The 20487-nt window shown below is 43.3% G+C and overlaps 1 protein-coding gene across 2 annotated transcripts in view; it reads right to left on the bottom strand.

Annotated features, from left to right (window-relative positions):
* Positions 1–20487, bottom strand: part of CHD1 (chromodomain helicase DNA binding protein 1) — an 82545-nt gene that overhangs the window by 50051 nt on the left and 12007 nt on the right. For both annotated transcript variants that reach the window (XM_084833800.1, XM_084833799.1), the window contains exons 3-6: positions 16674–16875; positions 15328–15432; positions 10774–10841; positions 8581–8730 (exon numbers count right to left, since the gene is read on the bottom strand). In XM_084833800.1, coding sequence (XP_084689926.1) covers positions 8581–8730; positions 10774–10841; positions 15328–15432; positions 16674–16875 — 525 coding nt within the window. The remainder of the gene's footprint in view (positions 1–8580; positions 8731–10773; positions 10842–15327; positions 15433–16673; positions 16876–20487) is intronic.

Consider the following 20487-nt stretch of genomic DNA (forward strand, 5'->3'; position numbering starts at 1 on the left):
CTTTGAGAAATCATGGAGGACGGGGGAAGTGCCAGATGACTGGAGGAGGGCTAATGTTGTCCCTATCTTCAAAAAGGGTAAAACAGAGGAACCTGGGAACTACAGACCAGTCAGTCTGACATCAATCCCTGGGAAAATTCTGGAGCAGATGATAAAGCAATCCATCTGGAAGCACCTTGAAAACAATGCCGTGATTACTCGAAGCCAACATGGATTTGTCAAGAACAAGTCCTGCCAGACAAATCTGATCTCATTTTTTGATCAAGTAACCTCCCTTGTGGACCGTGGGAATGCTGTGGACATCATATACCTCGACTTCAGCAAAGCTTTCGACAAAGTGCCCCATGATATCCTGATGAGCAAACTAGCTCCAAGTGGGCTAGATGAAACAATGATCCGGTGGATCCACAGTTGGCTACAGAATTGGACTCAAAGAGTGCTTATCAATGGGACCTTCTCAAACTGGGGAGAGGTAACAAGTGGGGTACTGCAGGGCTCAGTCCTGGGCCCAGTGTTCTTCAACATTTTTATTAATGACTTGGAGGAGGAGATGCAGGGAATGCTGATCAAATTTGCAGATGACACAAAATTGGGCAGGATAGCTAATACTTTGGAAGACAGAAACAAAATTCAAAGTGATCTGGATAGACTGGAGCGCTGGGCAGAAAACAACAGAATGACATTTAATAGGGATAAATGCCAAGTTCTGCACCTAGGAAAAAGAAACCAAATGCACACTTACAAGATGGGGGATACATGGCTCAACAACTTTACAAGCGAGAAGGATCTTGGAATTGTTGTCGATCACAAGCTGAATATGAGCCAACAATGTGATGTGGCTGCAAAAAAGACAAATGCTCTTTTGGGCTGCATTAATAGAAGCATAGCTTCCAAATCCCAGGAAGTACTAGTTCCCCTCTACTCAGCACTGATTATGCCTCATCTGGAGTACTGTGTCCAGTTCTGGGCACCACACTTTAAGAAGGATGCAGACAAACTGGAGAGGGTCCAGAGGAGGGCAACAAAGATGATCAGGAGACTGGAAACAAAGCCCTATGAAGAGAGACTGATAGAACTGGGCATGCTTAGACTTGAGAAGAGAAGACTGAGGGGAGATATGATAGTGCTCTTCAATTACTTGAAAGGTTGTCACATAGAGGAAGGCCAGGATCTCTTCTTGATCATCCCAGAGTGCAGGACACGGAATAATGGGCTCAAGTTACAGGAAGCCAGATTCTGGCTGAACATCAGGAAAAACTTCCTGACTGTAAGAGCAATATGACAATGGAACCAATGACCTAGGGAGGTGGTGGGCTCTCCCACAGTGGAGGCATTCAAGGTGAGGCTGGACAGCCATCTGTCAGGGATGCTCTGACTTGGATTCCTGCGTTAAGCAGGGGGTTGGACTCGATGGCCTTGTAGGCCCCTTCCAACCCTACTATTCTATGATTCTATGACTACATGAAGCTTAATCAGCCTGACTTCTTGGAAGTCTCCCTTTTTAGAAGAGCCACATCTACAATTCCCAGAGCCCTAGGAGTTACTCCCTTAAAGGGCTTTCTGTGTGAGAGTACTTGCTGGCAGAAGGATCATTTTATTTATTTATCTATTTATTCATTTCATTTTGTTTCTACACTGCCCAATAGCCAAAACTCTCTGGGCAGTTTACGAAGATTAAAAACATTTAAAAATACAATATACAGATTTTAAAAGGCAATTCCATAAATAACACATGAACAGACAATATAATCAAGAACATATATCTAAAACAACTTCAAACAAGCAATCTTAAACCAAACAACCATAACCATAAACCATTCCAGGATCAATTAAAACTTATATACTGCCAAATGTTTGGGAGAAGAGAAAGGTCTTAACCTGGCACGGAAAAGATAACAATGTTGGCGCCAGGCGGGCCTCATCAGGGAGATCATTCCATAATTTGGGGGTCACCACCAAGAAGTCTCTCTCCCTTGTTGCCATCTTCTGAGCTTCCCCTGGAGTAGGAAGCGGAAGGAGGGCCTTAGATGTTGAGTGTTGTGTACAGGTAGGTTCGTGTTGGGAGAGGTGCTCCATCAGATATTGTGGTCGCAAGCCATGTAAGGCTTTATAGGTTAAGACCAGCACCTTGAATCTGGCTTGGAAACATACAAGCAGCCAGTGCAAGCAGGCCAGAATCGGTCTTATATGTTCGGACCTTCTGGTCCCTGTTATCAATCTGGCTGCCGCATTTTGCACGAGCTACAGCTTCTGAACCATCTTCAAAGGCAGCCCCACATAGAGTGCATTGCAGTAATCTAGCTTGGAGATTACCAGACCATAGCCAACTGAAGCCAGGTTATCCCTGTCCAGTTAGGGGCACAGCTGGGCCACCAACCAAAATTGGCAGAAGGCACTCCATGCCACTGAAGCCACCTGAGCTTCAAGTGACAAAGATGGTTCAAGGAGAACCCCCTAAGCTGTGAATCTGCTCCTTCAAGGGGGAGTGCAACCCCATCCAGAACAGGTTGAGCACCCTCCATCCGGTCAGAAGGAGCACCCACCAACATCATCTCAGTCTTGCTTGGATTGAGTTTCAGTTTGTTAGCCCTCATCCAGTCCATTGCCACAGCCAGGCACCATTTTAGCACATCCACAGCCTCACCTGAAGAAGATGAATAGGAGACATAGAGCTGTGTGTCGTCAGCATACTGATGACAGTGCACTCCAAAACTCTGGATGGCCGCACTCAACTGTTTCATGTGGATGTTAAATAGCATGGGGGACAAAACTAACCCATGGAACCCCTACTGGAGAATCCATGGGGCTGGGCAATATTCCCCAAGCACCACCTGCTGGAGCCGACCATCCAAGTACGAGCGAAACCACTGCAATGCAGTGCCTCCCACTCCCAGCTCAAACGTCTCAGAAGGATACCATGGTTGATGGTATCGAAAGCCATGGAGAGATCAAGGGGAATCAACAAGGTCACACTCTCCCTGTCTCTATCCCGACATAGGTCATCATACAGGGTGACCAATGCTGTTTCCGTGCCAAAACCTGGCCTGAACCCCGACTGAAATGGATCTAGATAATCGGTCTCATCCAAGTGTTTCTGGAGCTGGTTGGCAACCACCTGCTCAAGAACCTTGCCCAGGAAAGGAACATTTGCCACTGGCCTAAAATTATTAAGGTTTTCTGGGTCCAGGGAGGGTTTCTTCAGGAGTGGTCTCACTACCGCCTCTTTGAGGCAGCCCGGGACCACTCCCTCTCTCAAGGAGGCATTAATCACCTCCCTGGCCCAGACAGCTGTTCTTTCCCTGACAGTTTTTATAAGTCAAGAGGGGCAAGGATCCAGTATGGAAGTGGTTGCATGAACCTGTCCAAGCACTTTGTCACTGTCCTCGAGCTGTACCAACTGAAACTCATCCAGGAGAAAAAGACAAGGCTGTGCTCTGGATAACTCACAAGATTCACCTGCTATAACACTGGAGTCTAAGTACCAGCGGATGCAAGAGATCTTATCCTGGAAGCGCCTAGCAAATGCATTACAGTGGGCCTCAGAGGGGTCTACAGTGTCCTTAGGGCCAGCATTTTATAGCCCCCAGACGACTCTGAACAGTTCCACTGGGTGGAAGATAGAAGATTCAACAAAGGCAGCAAGATGATGGGGGGGTTTGCCACCCTCACTCCCCCTGAATATACTTTACTAAAGGCACATACCAGCATTCAACTGTATCTACTAGGAGTTCTTCTCCATCTGTACTCAAGCCATCTCCTATTTTGTTTCATCACTCTCAGCTCCAGGGTATACCATGGAGCAGTACAAGCTCTACTCAGGAGAGGGCGCTCAAGAACAATCATGTCAACCGTCAGGGTCATTTCTACATTCCACAGATCCATCAGAGTTTCAACAGGAGAGCCTACCATATCAGCCGGAAACCTCCCCAGAGTCCTCTGGAAACCATCCAGATCCATTAGCCTCTGGGGGGGGGGGGACCATTTTAACAGGGGAAAAGCTGCTGTAAGTCTAAACCTCAGCAGGTAATGATCTAACTATGATAAGGGGACTGATGCAAAGTCCCCCACCTCCAGACCACCATCTCCATGTCCAGTTGAGAAAGCCAAGTCTAGAGTATGCCCTGCTACATGTGTCGGGCCGATGACATGTTGGGACAGTCCCATGGTCGTCATGGAGGCCATGAAATCCTGAGCTGCCCCAGACAAGGTGTCCTCAGTGTGAATACTGACATTCCCCAGAATCAACTGTCTGGAGGATCGCAACAGCGCACCCGAGACCACCTCCGTCAGCTCAGATAGGGAGTCTGTTGAGCAGCGGGGGTCCCCAATCTGTCCCACTGGCCCAACACAAGGTGCAAACACTCTAGACCAGTAGTCACATGGGCAGGAGCCTGCAGAGGGAGACAGAACTCCTATAGACCACAGCAAACCCGCCCCCCCCCCGCCCTCAGGTCTTCCCTGATGCTGAACCAAGTACCCCGGTGGGCAGACCTGGGACAGACTAACTCCTCTCTGCTCACCCACCCAGGTCTCAGTTATGCATGCCAGATCAGCTGCCTCATCCACTGTTAAATCATGGATGATGGAGGTCTTATTCTGAACCGATCTGGCATTTAACAGCAGCATCCGGAGACCCGAGGGCAGGCTGATAGGGCAACCACCATGCCCGCAGCTTGGGGGAGGGCTGGAACACGGCACAGCTGTTAACTGTCTGGGCTGTGTTCCCCTAACCTGGCTAGCCCTCCTCCCACTGCCGTACCTCCACTGACCTGTAACTGCACTAACTGGGGCCCCCTCAAGTACCCCGATTTGACCATATGTCCTCTCTCCCAGGCACATAACAGGATCTTAAGCAAACAACCAACGAACAACCTCCACACATAAAAGCTGCAAAACCACTCAAGCCAGTGTTAGGGGTGTGGCCCTTGCGGCTCCCGCCAAAGGAGCGACCCTACCACCAGGGCACTGCCACCCTGCATCAGAGCTGGGCAGATAAGAGTCTTCCCAGGGAACTCGGGCCCAGCCAGCTCGAATCGGCTGTAATTAGCCCAGGGGAGTTTTTTCTTTCCCTCTTCAGTTCCAGCTAAGGGGGTGGCTTCTTCCAGCAGCAACACAGTCCCAGGCAGGGCCAATAAGATGGGAAGTTGGCCAACCTGCCTCCGTTTGATGTCCCAGCTGCCTTCCCCTGCTTGGTCCAGGCTTTGAATGTGCAGCTATACCTATTAACTTGGGATGGCCTAGTTAAGGACTTGAAAGAAGGAAGAGCTTGAACTTTGATTTGTTTGCCTCACTGCTGCCTTGTCCATCTGCCCTCCAAAAGACAGTTCCCATCAAACTCAGCAGAGATAGCACCAACTTTGTGGACCAGCTGTCTCCACAGGGTCTCAACCAGATTTTTCTCCAGGCCATGACTAATGAAGCTATTATTCTGCTCATGGTGTGCAGTTATCTGTAAAGCTACTGGCTATATAGGATGATGCATGAAATAGGTAAGTGACTCCATTTACTCTGAAATGCTTGAAACTACCAACGCTTTGGACACTGTCATTATTGCCACCATTGCACTAGTTTCTAATTCAGAGCTGAGTGAAATGCCCCCATCCCAATTTGCAGGTAATTAATTTCGGAGTGATCATTTCACTGATTTGGGGTGGTGGTAGATTTTTAAAATCATTTGTGAGGAGGTGGGTTTACTATTCATAGTGGGGTGGAGGTGATTTTCCTCCTTTAAAACACACATTTTAAAATGAAGATAATAATGGAGCTTTTATTTATGGCAGGTGGCATCCAGAATGCCCTGGAACGACACTGTCTCTGGGGCATTTAGGGAGGGAAGAAAGGGTGTCTGTGCAACTGAGAAGAGTAGCATCATTGCCTTAGTTTTAAAGTTTGGTTAGAAGAGGGGGGGAAACCTTTTTACTATCCCACTGCAAATAATAAGTGCTTTCCCAAACTTTCCCCCAAAATCACACTCTCCAGAAATACTGGCTCCAATTTCAGAGACTCATTTTCTCCCCATCTCCCAATTTGTGCCAAAGGTACATGGCCGTGAACTTTCAGCTTTCCTCTCGCTTCTGCACATCAACTTTCTTATCCACCTGATCCCTGAGTAATACAACTTCCTACAAGAACCAAAAAAAGTCCTTGGCTAAGGAGGTGGCTGCCTCATCAGCCCTAGGCACCATGAAGTCCTTGCAGTCCACAGAAGGCAGTAATTCTTTTCCAACACTTTGTAAAGGGAGGGCAGCTTGATCTCATTTGTACCCAGTGACCACAATAGCCAGCTCTGTACCTCTTACAGCTCCCATGAATGCAGCTGCCCCTGTATCCCCCCTCCTCGCAGTTACATGAGGACAATTTACACACACACACACACACACACACACACCAGAAGATAACAATGTGAGACGGAGGGACAGAAGTCACAGACAGAGGGAAAGATGGTATGGACGAAAAGTCCAGGAGACACAGGGTGTGTTTCCACGCTATTGGCTTCATTTTGTTTGCAACTTTGTTGTGATGTTTCCCCAATCACATCTTCTCCTTTTCCAGTTTTCACAGTGCTTAAAGTCCCGGCTTATCATTGCTGCAGCCAGGAGCTCCATGCTGTTTCCACTGAGCTCTAATTGAATTATTTTCTTGATGGGTGGGTGGAGTCTGAGTGGAGTCTGGGTTGGGTCTGTTTACTTCATCAGTGTTCCCACCTCCAATAGAAGGAGAGCTAATGGAGGAGTACAGGATTTTTAAAAAGGAATCAGCTTTGCTGTGAAGAGAGGCTTTCCCCCTCTCCCCCCATTTCTCCTTTCCCCTGAAAGTCCAGATGCATCTGCATTTCAGGAGCAAGCCTCATTGAGCACAATGGGGGTTACTTCCGAGTAGACACAAATACTCGGAAAGGGGGGGGGAGAACACAAAAAGGGAAACTAGCCCCCATTTTAACCCAGAGGACCTCATTGACCACAATGGAAGTTACTTCTGACAAGACAGTAATGGGTTTGTTGTGGGAAAGAGAGAGAAACCAGCCCCCATTTTCATGCACAGGATCTCTATATGGAAGCTGTGAATGAATTACGTCCTAAGGCAATGGACCAAAGCCTGGAGATCGCTCTTAATTGCATTTAAAGAATTGGGCTTAAAAGTGTGCCATTTCAATTGAGGGGGAATCTCTATAAGTTCTGATGTAGGCATTCAAAGGCAAGTGTCATTCAGGACAATGGGAGTTACTTCTGAGGAGATACTAATGAGTTTGTTGTGGGAAAGACAGTAGTAAACACAAAGACGGAATCCAGCCCCCAATGTAACCCACAGGATAGCTATAACGAAGCTGTGAAGTACTTTCTTCCTAAGGCAATTCATCAGAGCCTCGCTCTGTCGCTCAAATGCATTTAAGGAATTGGGCTTTAATGTGTGCCATTTCAATTGAGGGGGAATCTCAGCCTCATCCACAGCAGTGGGAGTTACTTCTGAGGAGACACTAATGGGTTTCTTGTGGGAAAGAGACCGAAACCAGCCCCCATTTAACGCACATGTTCTCTTTATGGAAGCTGTGAATGAGTTACGTCCTAAGGCAATGGACTGAAGCCTCAAGATCATGCTTAAATGCATTTAAGGAATTGGGCTTTGATATGTGCCGGGTCAATTGAGAGGCTTCTCTGTTATTTCTGTGGTCATTGAGAGGGCAAGCCTCATTTAGCAAAATGGGAGAAAACACTCCTTGACTGGGGTCATGGGCTGTGTTCTAGTGCTTATTTTCAATGTTGTTTTAAAAGTTGGTCCCTTGGCATCCTGCTCCAAAACGGTGATGAAACCTCTGGAAAACAGGGGGGGAAAGGGTTGGGTCACTGAGGTCAGAGTGACACACCCACAAAGGCTGGGCTACATGCCCCATGGGCAGGACTATGATATCGGATCCATTGCGATTGTGGAAACAGGTCAGTAATGGAGCCGTGGTAAGCTGGAAAAGTCGGACTATAAGCAGTTTCAGAAGAAACGGTTTTTCAGCAATAAAATGCGGGGCTGGTGCTGAATGGCCACGACGTCATAGAAACACAGAGATCTCACCACGCCCACAGGTTGGAGTAAATCGCTGGTGGAAACACAGCCACAGAAAAGCCACAGGCATTGCAGAGGAAGGGATAAGGAACTGACAAGGTACTAGTTATCCTTCTTGCAACTTCCTTGTTTTCTTAACTGTATTCAGCACAAGGTGAAGAGAGGCAGCTGTAAAACTGGCTCCAGCTATCCTTGGTACACAGAAGCCATAAGTGGAAAAAAAACTCAGCCCAACCAGATTCAGTGCTCTAAAAGACTTCTGCCTTCTTTCTTCAGCCTGGTCAGCAAAGACAAACTTTGGCCTAGAGTCTAAACTGGGTAGCAGACTACGTATTTGAACAAGCCACAACGCAGGCAAGAGAAACAGTGGTTCTATGAAGAAAATGGAAGGTGCCACTTTGCCCAGCACCTCAGCCAAGCTGTTTCTCTAAGTTCCAGCATCCAAGTATATGGAGAGAAATCACCATCTGGACATCTAGATGGCAACACATAAGATATATTTTACATTCTAAAATATTTGACACATACCTGCTTGGAGGCTTCCTGCTCTTGACTTTGTTTTTTGGCTCATAGTCAGACTCACTCTCCTCACAACTACTTTTATCTCTGTTTTCTTCCAAATCGGAATCTGAAGCAGTTCCAGAGACAGATCCTGACCCAGACATTTGCCAGTCTTCACTACATAAATTCAAATTACAAAAAGAACTATTTGTATATCTAAACTTAGCTCAATAGAAAGAAGAATAATCTTACTGGCAGATACAGAGACATTTCAGCATCATGTTTAAAAGAAGAATCATTATCCTAACACATTTTCGAAAGAACGGTTTGGAACCATAGTGAAGTTAGCAGAAAATTTAATGTAGAAGGAAAAGGATATAATACTTGTTTAGATATTTAACAAGTATTTCTAAACTATTTCTGCTAAGTCTATCTCCAGAGTTTTTCATATACTAAAACAATTATCAGGGATAATTCCAGAGTCATTAAAATGAAACACTAACTAAATTACTGACATCAATATTTTCTACATTACTCACTTTCTTCTACTATATCATCTGCCATCAATACTGCGCTAGGGTCATGTATCAAATAAACAAAGCAGTAAGTGAATGACAGAAAACAGCTTTTAAACGAAATAATGCTTAACACAATAGCTGCATTCTTTTATAACTTCCATACTATTTAATGGGTAGTATCCAGATTTTGGTATGTGCAACTGGGCTAGCAGAAGTGGACTTGCCTGTTCCCTCCTCCTCAAACCAGACCTCCAGACCCCTGAAAATGCTGCACTGAGCATCAGGTGAATGGAGTGAGCTGCAGTGCAGCGGGATCCCTCAACATTGGGGAGGAACCTTCTATGAGTGGAACCCTTGGCTTCACTCACGAAAGGCAGATCCTGGATCCAACCCAATGGGAGGATTTGCACATCACACTAGGCCACCCATCGAATAAGCCACCATGGGTTGGTTGTTCACTTGCTAACCCGACAGACAATTGGGCTTGGCATAGCTCGTTTCCCCCCTCATTTCTCCCACCAGCTCCAGCATGTATCCCAAGCACCTATGCAGGAGAACTCATCATTTCCTTGGTCTCTACCTCAGTTTTTGCCACTCTGACCGGCTGGCTGTATAGCCATTCCCAACAACCCATGACAAACAGCCTGCCGGGTTCAGATAACACAACAAACCACCATGGGTATCAACAACCCTAAAACAAGCTATGAGTTCTCAGGTAGCCTGTTCATGACAAACAAGCCATCTTGCAAAAACCACTCCGGGTTTGCACAACACGGCAACCCACCATGGGTGATCAGCTATGGTGGGTTGTCATGTTGCGCAAACCAGGTCAGTGAGTTCTGCAGTGGTCCACAAATACACTAGCCATACTGACTATGGTGAATGTTCTTTCTGTCTCTGATGAGCATGATGAGCCTCAGCCTCCCTCCTGAGCTTGGAACTGGAGGCAGGGGATCATGCCCACAATTGCACTGCTCTCTGGAGGCACCTCATAAGCAAAACACCACTGTGGGATAAACAAAAGGATAATTCCCTAGACTAGTGAACCTCCAAACGTAAGAACAGTACAACTGCAGAATGATCCCATACCCCCTCCTCCAGGTTCAGGAGAAATAGGGGCTCCTCTATATTGCACTATATATCAGACACACACAAGCACAAGTGCAGTGTGATTGCAGGGTCTATCCACTGTCCCTCCTTCCAGCTTCAAGCTCAAGGGGGGCCATGGAATTATCCCTGACCTTGTGATGCACTTCTGTGGTAGATGTCAGACTCTACCACTTCTCTAGCGGGAGTGTGGTAGGGTCCTGGCAGACAGAAATTTGGGCTGGCTACCAAAGCCAGCCAAAATTTGGGGACCTTCACAGAAAAAGACTGCATTGGATTATACTTCGTGTCCTTAAACTTGCTGAAAATGATTGCTTCCTAGCCAAGTGCACTTCTAATACCGTTGTAGTTTCCTGATTTTCTGTAATTAGAATGTGTCCTTGCAAAGATCTTCAGTATGCGAATTCTGATATGCCTCTATACAGGTAATAAATAAACAATTGTAAACAAGTATATAGATGAACAAACATATTACTTCTTGGATACTAAGCAAGTAAAGTAACTTGAAACAAGAGCAGGCATTAAGTAGGTCAACTAAGATTTATGAGGTAGATCTTTCAAAATAGCATTTTTAATTTAACACTTAATTTCCTACTCTTTATGTTTCTTCCTCTTGATTTCACTGGATGAGTCATCTGCAGAGTCTTCGCTACTTGATGTGTCCTACAAAGAAAGACAAAATATAAGGTCCATTAGGATGTCAACAAATGGTCCTACTCCTGGGGTCCCCAATATGATGTACATGGGCCCAGTGAGCCCACAGACACCTCCCTTGGGTCCATGCCCCTCCTGATTTTTAAATACAAAAAAATATAATTTTAATTTACAAAAAAACTAATGGAGAGGCTGGCATGCTGCAAAGAAAAGTGCCGGCTTCCAATGCTGCTTGATTTTTATTTCCAAGAAAGAGGACCTTGGAGACATTCCAAATGTACTGACTGGTTTGGGACCCATATTCTACTCTTAAGACACTGCAATTCCATTTCAACACTGAAACTTCCCCACACCTAAAGGTGTTTGCAATATAGTCATAGCAGTCCTGATATGATTTAGAATGCACATATCTATCTATATATGAAAGATGGAAGTAGAACATGATAGTTATGTAAGCTGCTGTTTTCTTCATCTTGGCCTTAAAAAAATAGGATCGTTCTTTCTTTTTTTTGCAAAAATTGTAACAGAATCAACTGCTTTACTTGAAAGTGAACAGTTTCCTTCTGAAACATGCTATTATCCTAGAAACTGCTGGCAAGTCATTAAAATCAAGTATTTTGCACTTACATCTAAAATTATGAAGAAATTCTTAGAGACTAAAATTGTTTAATTCCACAAATTGGAACTATTCTTATCGTGCAATCCTAAACACATCTAATAAGAAATAAGTTCTACTGAGTTCTCAAGTATGTACAAGATTGCAGCCTTAATGAATCAATGTACATAAATTATTTCATATTTAATGCTGTATTGTTTTCCTAATGAAAGCTGAAGTGATTGCTACATATATGAACAATAATTACATATGTTAATATTTTTTGTAAATGCAACACAGAAGTTACTGGCTACTGCTACATCTCCCACAGCCTCTCTTGTTAACACAGTAAGGATTCTCTTTATGACTAGCAGGTTACTCATCTCAAGTGGGTAGGCAGCACCGAACTAACAACTGCACCAATGGAGGATAAGTCTGGTAAGTGGGGCAGACTACTCCATGCCATGAGGATCTACTTCTTTTAAAGGCATATGATATGATTTATTAGAAGATTTATAGAGAGAATGTGAAAAAGGAAACACAAAGCAGAAGCAAAAAAATAAAGACATGCAGAATGGAGTTTATAGGAAAGACGGCATAGTTGAGTGGGTGGTGGAAGTTGTATCACAAGAGAGAACTGGCATACTGGTAGACTGAAGTTACAGAATTGTTACAAGTATGAAATCATTAGCAACAAAGAGGTAGTGACTATGGTTTCCATACTTATTTAATGCTATTATGTCACTGCTGTCAAACATATGGTCCAGGGGTCTTATCAAGCTTTTAGAGACAAATGGACATCACCAGATGGTCAATATCAAAATCAGATTGATTATGTCCTTTGCAGCCAAAGATGGAGAAGCTCTACACAGTCAGTAAAAACAAGACCTGGAGCTGACTGTGGCTCAGATCATGAGCTTCTTATTGCAAAATTTCGGCTGAAATTGAAGAACGTAGGGAAAACCACTAAATCATTCAGGTATGACCTAAATCATATCCCTTATGAATATACAGTGGAAGTGACGAATAGATTTCAGGGATTAGACCTGATAGACAGAATGCCTGAGGAACTATGGACGGAGGTCTGTAACATTGTTCAGGAGGCAGCAACTAAATCCATCCCAAAGAAAAAGAAATGCAAGAAAGCCAAGTGGCTGTCTGATGAGGCTTTACAAGTAGCTGAGGAAAGAAGGGAAGCGAAAAGCAAGGGAGAAAGGGGAAGATATATCCAACTGAATGCAGGGTTCCAGAGAATAACAAGGAGAGACAAGAAGGCCTTCTTAAATGAACAATGCAAAGAAATCGAGGAAAACAACAGAGTGGGAAAGACTAGAGATCTCTTCAAGAAAATCGGAGATCTCAAGGGAACGTTTTGTGCAAAGACGGGCATGATAAAGGACAAAGAAGGCAGGGACCTAACAGAAGCAGATGAGATGAAGAAGAGGTGGAAAGAATACACAGAAGAACTATACAGGAAAGATCTGAATGTCCCTGATAGCCATGATAGTGCGGTCACTGAACTTGAGCCGGACATCCTCGAGAGTGAAGTCAAGTGGGCCTTAGGAAGCATTCCTAACAACAAAGCTAGCAGAGATGACAGTATTCCAGCCGAGCTACTTAAAATCCTAAAAGATGATGCTGTTAAAGTGCTGCACTCAATATGCCAACAAATTTGGAACACTCAACAGTGGCCACAAGACTGGAAAAGGTCAGTTTACATTCCAATTCCAAAGAAGGGCAATGCCAAAGAGTGTTCAAACTACTGCACAATTGCGCTCATTTCACATACCAGCAAGGTTATGCTCAAAATCCTACAAGCTAGGCTTCAGCAGCATGTGAACTGAGAACTACCGGAAGTACAAGCGACGTTTCGAAGAGGCAGAGTAACCAGATCAAATCGCCAACATTCACTGGATCATGGAGAAAGCAAGAGAATTCCAGAAAAACGTCTATTTCTGCTTCATTGACTATGCTAAAGCCTTTGATTGTGTGGATCACAACAAACTGTGGCAAATTCTTAAAGAGATGGGAGTATCAGACCACCTTACCTGTCTCCTGAGAAACCTTTACGAGGGTCAAGAAGCAACAGTAAGAACCAGACATGGAACAACCGATTGGTTCAAAATTGGGAAAGGAGTACGACAAGGCTGTATATTGTTGCCTTGCTTATTTAATTTATATGCAGAGTACATCATGAGAAACGCTGGGTTGGATGAATCACAGGTCAGAATTAAGATTGCCGGGAGAATTATCAACAACCTCAAATACGCAGACGATACCACCCTAATGGCAGAAAGCGAAGAGGATCTCAAGAGCCTCTTGTTGAGGGTGAAATTGGAGAGTGCAAAAGCTGGTTTGAAACTCAACATTAAAAAAACGAAGATCATGGCATCTGGCCCCATCACTTCCTGGCATATAGAAGGGGAAGAAATGGAAGCAGTGACAGGTTTTACTTTCTTGGGCTCCATGATCACCACAGACGGTGACTGTCGCCATGAAATTAAAAGACGCTTGCTCCTTGGGAGGAAAGCTATGGCAAACCTAGACAGCATAGTAAGAAGCAGAGACATCACTTTGCCGACAAAGGTCCGTCTAATCAAAGCTATAGTTTTCCCAGTAGTAATGTATGGCTGTGAGAGCTGGACTATAAGAAAGGCTGAGTGCCGAAGAATTGATGCTTTCGAACTGTGGTGCTGGAGAAGACTCTTACGAGTCCCCTGGACTGCAAGGAGGTCAAATCAGTCCATCCTAAAGGAAATCAACCCTGACTGCTCATTGGAAGGACAGATACTGAAGCTCAAATATTTTGGCCACCTAATGCGAAGAGAAGAGTCACTGGAAAAGACCCTGATGCTGGGAAAGACTGAAGGCAAAAGGAGAAGGGGACGGCAGAGGATGAGATGGCTAGATAGCATCACCAATGCAATGAATATGAACTTGAGCACACTCCGGGAGAGAGCGGAGGACAGGAACGCCTGGCGTGCTATGGTCCATGGGGTCACGAAGAGTCGGACACGACTTAATGAATGAAAAACAACAAATGTGGCTCAAAGCAACCCACCACATTACACATAAATTAATGAACCACCTTCAGGGCTAGGAAGGGACTGGCCTACCTTTGGCTGCTACTGTATACCATAGTATCAGCCTACTCCGCCTCCCCCAAAACTCTATTTTAATTAGCAGTGCTAACAGATATAGTGTAATCTGCAATTTGTCAGTATTTGCATTCCAGAGGAAAAGGTATGGTAGTCTCTAAAAGGTTAGTGGAGAAAGAAACCTAGGTAACAAGAACGTTTAATAGGGCATGATAGGGGAAGAGCAGCAGTTTAGGCACTGAGAGCATTTTGGTAGTCAAGCAATGGCATATGAGAAGATAATTAGATGGTAAGATGCTCAGGGCCAGGAGGAAGAGGGAGCCTGATGATTTGGGGGATTGCTGGTGGAGGTGAAGGGATTTTGGTGGGTAAGATGAAGAAGATTGGCATATTAAGGTTGCATGGCACGGGTTATTTTAAAAGCCAACAACTGGTCCTACCGCTGGCTCCCTCTCATTAAAAATGTATTTTTTCTGGAAGCTAAATGTGGCCCATGGGTATCTCTTAGATGGGGAGTCTGGCCTGTCATCCCCTTTGGTTTTGTCATCCCTGTTGTAAGGAAAGGGACATATAAATGTACATTAGAATCTCGTGAATACTGACAGCTATGCTGTGCAATCTTAAGAGCGACTGTACTGGTCCCAAGAAAGGAAACAGTTGGCATCTATTTAGGTGCACAAGACACTGATTTGAACTATAACTTTACTCTTAGGAGAATCTGACTCCATTTTTTTCTTTTAATGTACTGGCCAGTAAAAAAACCCCTATGTTTAGATTTAAAACATTCACACATAATTATTACCTGTTCTGAGCCACTGTTTGAGGATGCTGTTTTTGACTGCTGCTGCTGTTTTCTAAGCATTGCAGATCTCTGTACAGCCAGAATACTTGGGTTTGATTTCCAAAACTGAAGGGGAATTCAAATAAAACACAATGTTACCATACAAAATACAAGCAATTTAGTACACATCTAAATTAGCTAAGTCCATAAGTTTCACAAGCAGTAATTTGCTCCAGGTTTTAAGTAATGTTATCCTAACCTCTGTTCTGATTTTATTCACAAGGCTAGCTTTAAAAAAAATGAATGAACATAACCTTAACATTTACTTACCTTCCTTTCATTCTCCACACACAAAGAATCCTTCTATTTTAATCCTAAACAACATTATCTTGCATATTCCAAAGACCTCCTTAAGCACTCTGCAGTGTCACCAGGCATACTACAGTGGAGGTCCTAATGCCACCCTAGATTCAAAAGCTTAATAGACACATGCATTGTTTTTGAAGCAGATACTGAAAAGCTCAAGTATCTGCAAGAGTATCTGCTACAGCATATTCAACCCACTCCAACTAAAAGTGCATGACAATAAGTGTGTATATATCTCGAAATGAATAAAACTTGATGCTACAGCTAAAACAGCTAGTTTTACTGATACGCCAATGAAATCAATCCACCATTAAAAATGCATTCCATTAGGTTAAAGCTGCCTTTTTGTGGCACACCTAGACACAATTCTTCAATTTTTAAAGTTTCTTTCTCAACTTAAAAGAGAGTAGCTTTTATTCATCAGTTGCTAAATACAAGTAAAGAGAAATGATTTGATTCTGTAGACATAGTTTTAAAAGTACTTGAAACATTTCTTTTAAACAAAAAACCTCCATTGTTTCAAAGCAACACTGGAAATGTTTAATATAAGGCTTATTCATGCAGGCATATTTATCATGCTATAAAGGAGTTATGGCTGTCCATGTACCCCCTTCCCAACTTTTATCAGTAATTTTTAAAATATGTCCCTCTCCAACAATCAGGGAACACAAAAAGTTTAAGTTGATTTTTTACTTAGTAAGGAGTAGTGAAATGGAAAGATGTATCCTGAAGAGAGGCAAAATGCTAGATATTGCAGACAGAGATTAGATTCAACTGGTTATATATACTGGGAGTGTCCTGGTGAGGTGAAAGTTTAGCAGCAATAGAGTGCTGCTATCTGATACTTCTATCAGCATTTCCAATGTCTCCTACTACAAAACTGTTTTAGAATTTCAACTATTTATGCAGCTGCCTAATTAATATCAATTTTAAATACAGTCAATTATACATAATAATTGGATAAATACATGGAATCAATTATATATAAGAGTTCATTTTACCTCAGCTCCATCAACTTTTGGAGGTTTGGCTTGGACTTTCTTTTCCTTTGACGTATCAGACTCTGATTCTGATTGACTGCCAGACTCTGACCCAGAGTCTGAATCACTGCTTCCTGACTGGCTGCTACTTCCATCGCTACTGCTTCCAGAACTTGAACCAGATCCAGAACCTGATGCTGAACCAGAATCATCATCTGATTGGCTGCAATTACAAGTTAAAGAGTAAATGTTATCAAAGACTAATCCAGCTGTTCATTCATCATTTAAAAACCCCTTTGTGTTAGCTTTTAGGCAGTATTGGCTCAACATGATGTCCAGCTCATTTTCAGTCTTTCCAGTAATGCTTACATCTGCAAACTGGGGCTCTCCCCCATAAATCTCTCAAATGAGTGTTAATAGATCTAGGAGCCTAGAATACGCTTTTTGAACTTAGAGCACAGGATAAGGTACAGAATAGAAGCAACTGAGCATATCATGCTGGACCAAGGAATGCTAATGCTTCCTCATTCCACTTCCTCAAACTTTAGAAATTGTGATTCTAATCCATCAAAATTTTACCACATGAATTAGAGCTGTGGACATGCAGTTACATGCTTTTGCTTACATTTATACACAAGCAGCCCCATCCAACACAGAGACAAAATGGGCCGGCTTGTACGATCAAACAAGCCACTGTGGCTTGTTTAAATCAGTGGTGCGTGCTTGGCCCCACTGGCCTAATTATCTACCTAGACATGGCTTGTTATGTTGTCTGAACCCAGGCAGCATGGCTTGTTTGACGGGGAAACATCCCTCAACCCAATAGGCCATGAGGGTTGTAATCCCCACAAGAAAGCCAAGCCACCCAGGTTTGGATATGACAAGTCATGCCAAGGTGAGTAATTAAGCTAATGGCGCCCAGCACATGATGCCACTTTAAACAAGCCACAGTGGCTTGTTTTGATCATGCAAACTGGGCCAATGTACTTCAAACCAGCCTTGTATTTAACAACTCACCTGGTAGTCATAGGCAAGCACACAGAATTCCATGTAAGTTAGTGAATGGGCTGGCAGCAGAGGGACTGACTGCTCCATTTCCCCTTAACAGCCCACTTGGTTTCCATGCTACCCACAGAGGAAGGAAGTCTCTTCCTCCATGGAAAGCACAGAAACACAGAGGGAAGCCAGGGTGATCTGTCCCTCCTCCACCAGCCTTCTTGTTTAGAAGTTCATTTATTTTCCTAGCCATTGGTGTAGTACCCTGTGTTACCATGCAGGCTGGTAAATTTTGTGGGCCTATTTAAAGGGCTGTTCTAAAGTTCAGGCTAATGTATTCTAAATGCACTTTGGCAAGACTGATTTAAGTGCAAATATAAATCAAAACACTTGACTGGATGCATTGATTTGCAAATTATGTTTGTTCAAAACTGTTCTGACTTTTCATAAAACAGCAGCTAAAATACCCATCCCATGCTTATGATATAAATTTATGCTGCTTTCACATTCATAATGTAAAGCATGAACACACTCAGAAATATATAAATGTTCTAGTCGGGGGCGGAGGGAGACACACCACCTTATCCTTTAAATCTTCGCCTCTTCATCAAAAAGAAGGTGGCATGGAACCAGAAACTGTGAAACTAAAGGATTTAATAATCCTCATTCTTTAGAATTGATAACTATTTAATAAGGTTCTCTTAATGACAAGCAACATTTAACATATGCTTCTATCACATGCTTAAAAACAGACATGCTTTAGTTAGGGATGCGTGAATCAGCAAAACTCAAGCTTGCCGAATTCCATCTCAAAGCTCATTCCAACTCAAGTCCGTATCAAATTGCAAGTTTTCTTTTCATGTGAAAATCTGTGCATATTTTCATGCGTATTTTCCAAATGTGCACAACTGATGCATACTTCTTTGAAATGTACATATCCTTCTCCCATTGATTAAAGTGCCTGTGCGCATTTTTCAAAAAGATGCATTTTTTCATGACTTTTTTTTGGTCCCCGAATGACACTGAAGTCCATACATTTCCGAGCTTGCAACCGCAGATTGTATCTGAGTTTGTGTTCGATCGGAAAAGTGTGAATTGGGTAAATCCTGATCAAAAACTAACCAAAACGAATTTCTCATCCCTAGCCTTAATGCAGCCTTCCCAAGCCTGGTGTTCTCCAAAGATGCTGGACCACTACATCAGCCCCAGCACATCTGGAGGGCATCAGGTATGGGAAGGCTGCCTTCAGGTTTTACACCTTTGTTACAAATTTTGTCATAAAGATTGCATGTTGAAGAACTGATATTACTGTATCAGTACTAGAATCACTACAGTTATGGAATGTATACCATATTGTACTCAGTAATGTTGGGAGGGATCTTTTCATTATTGTTACATGTGATTAGGAGCCATAGTTCCCTGAAGCAGGTACAGGTAATGAAGAAAAGGCATGCATCTCTCTCACACAGTATAGGATACACTGCTGGTACACAATATCTGTATTCATTAGTTTACCCCCAATGCGATTAGAATCGCATGAGAGGGAGAGCAGAGCCGAGCCCATGGGCCACACTACCACACAGTGTTCTTGATGCCCATCTCAACAACCCTCTCTATGTGTTGGGGTTGAACATCTGCAGTGGGGAGCTGGCTCTACTTGTACAGGTGCCCCATGTGATTTACAATGTTGGAAAACTGAGCGGGGGTTGGACTTGACTCCCCAATGAGCAGGGGACTGGACTTGATGGTCTTATATGCCCCTTCCATTCTATGGTTCTATAAAATCAGGGTTCTAAATCGGATAGAGAGCCTACACAAGTAGAGCTAGCTACCTCCTGCAGACATTAACCTTCCAATGCAGACAGCATTTGGGAGGGAAAAGGACCATTTCCTTAGGGCTGGATTTTGCAGAAGAAAGGGGTCAAAGACAGAGAATATCGAGTCCCCCCAACTCTGGCACAAAATAGAGGAGTTGTGGGAGGGACAATGTATTTTGTTTCACCTCACACAGAACTTTGGAGAAGGATAAAGTAGGTCTGTTTCTTCTCTCAGTGAGAGCCTTGAAACGTCTTCAAAGCCCATATGAGGTGAAAAAAGACCCATCCTAACCCTCCAGCCTTCTGGCACTTGTTTGGGGGGAGGGGGGAGCAGTGTCAACATAAATAATGGCTGGCTAATAAGCCAAGCCAAAATGTATTGACCCCAACTTAAGCAATTTCCCCCCTAAGAAATTACCAAAATTGTTCTGTAATAGTATATTTACTTACTGTACGATGTTTTACGTGGAGATGCTAAAGGTATTCTGTGCATTGTAGAAAACTAAAATACAACTATTAAAATGTAATACTATAAGTGTTTATACTAAATATTTCATCTTTTTTAAAAAGGGAAAAATAACATCAGGATTATGATGTGTCCAAAAGATTCATTGTTACTTTTCTCAAAGTTAAGTGTCCATTTGATATTAAACACTTTCACACTCTGGACCAATTTGCTCTAGATTGCCTTTATTTTCTTTCTTTTTTATTTCAAGAAAAAATAATCAAATAATTAAATTGTTAAGAAACTGGAAGTACTGAGAATCTTACATTTGTAGATTCTCTGCTTTCCTGCCCCCGCAAGCCAGTTTCATAATGTAAAACAAAACAACATTCTTATTCCATGAAGTATTGTAACAAGAACGCACAGAGATATTTTTAAAGGATATTTTCCTATAGTAATAGAATGTGGTTGTAATACAAGCTGTTTCTACAAAACCACGTCAAAGGAAAACTAATCCCATTATTCTAAAACAGCCTTTCCCAATCTGGTGCAGTCCAGGTGTTTTGGACTTCAACTC

The sequence above is a fragment of the Heloderma suspectum genome, chromosome 2 (genome assembly GCF_057233095.1).
Source record: "Heloderma suspectum isolate Gila_16-S chromosome 2, 16-S_ref, whole genome shotgun sequence".
Lineage (NCBI taxonomy): Eukaryota > Metazoa > Chordata > Lepidosauria > Squamata > Helodermatidae > Heloderma > Heloderma suspectum.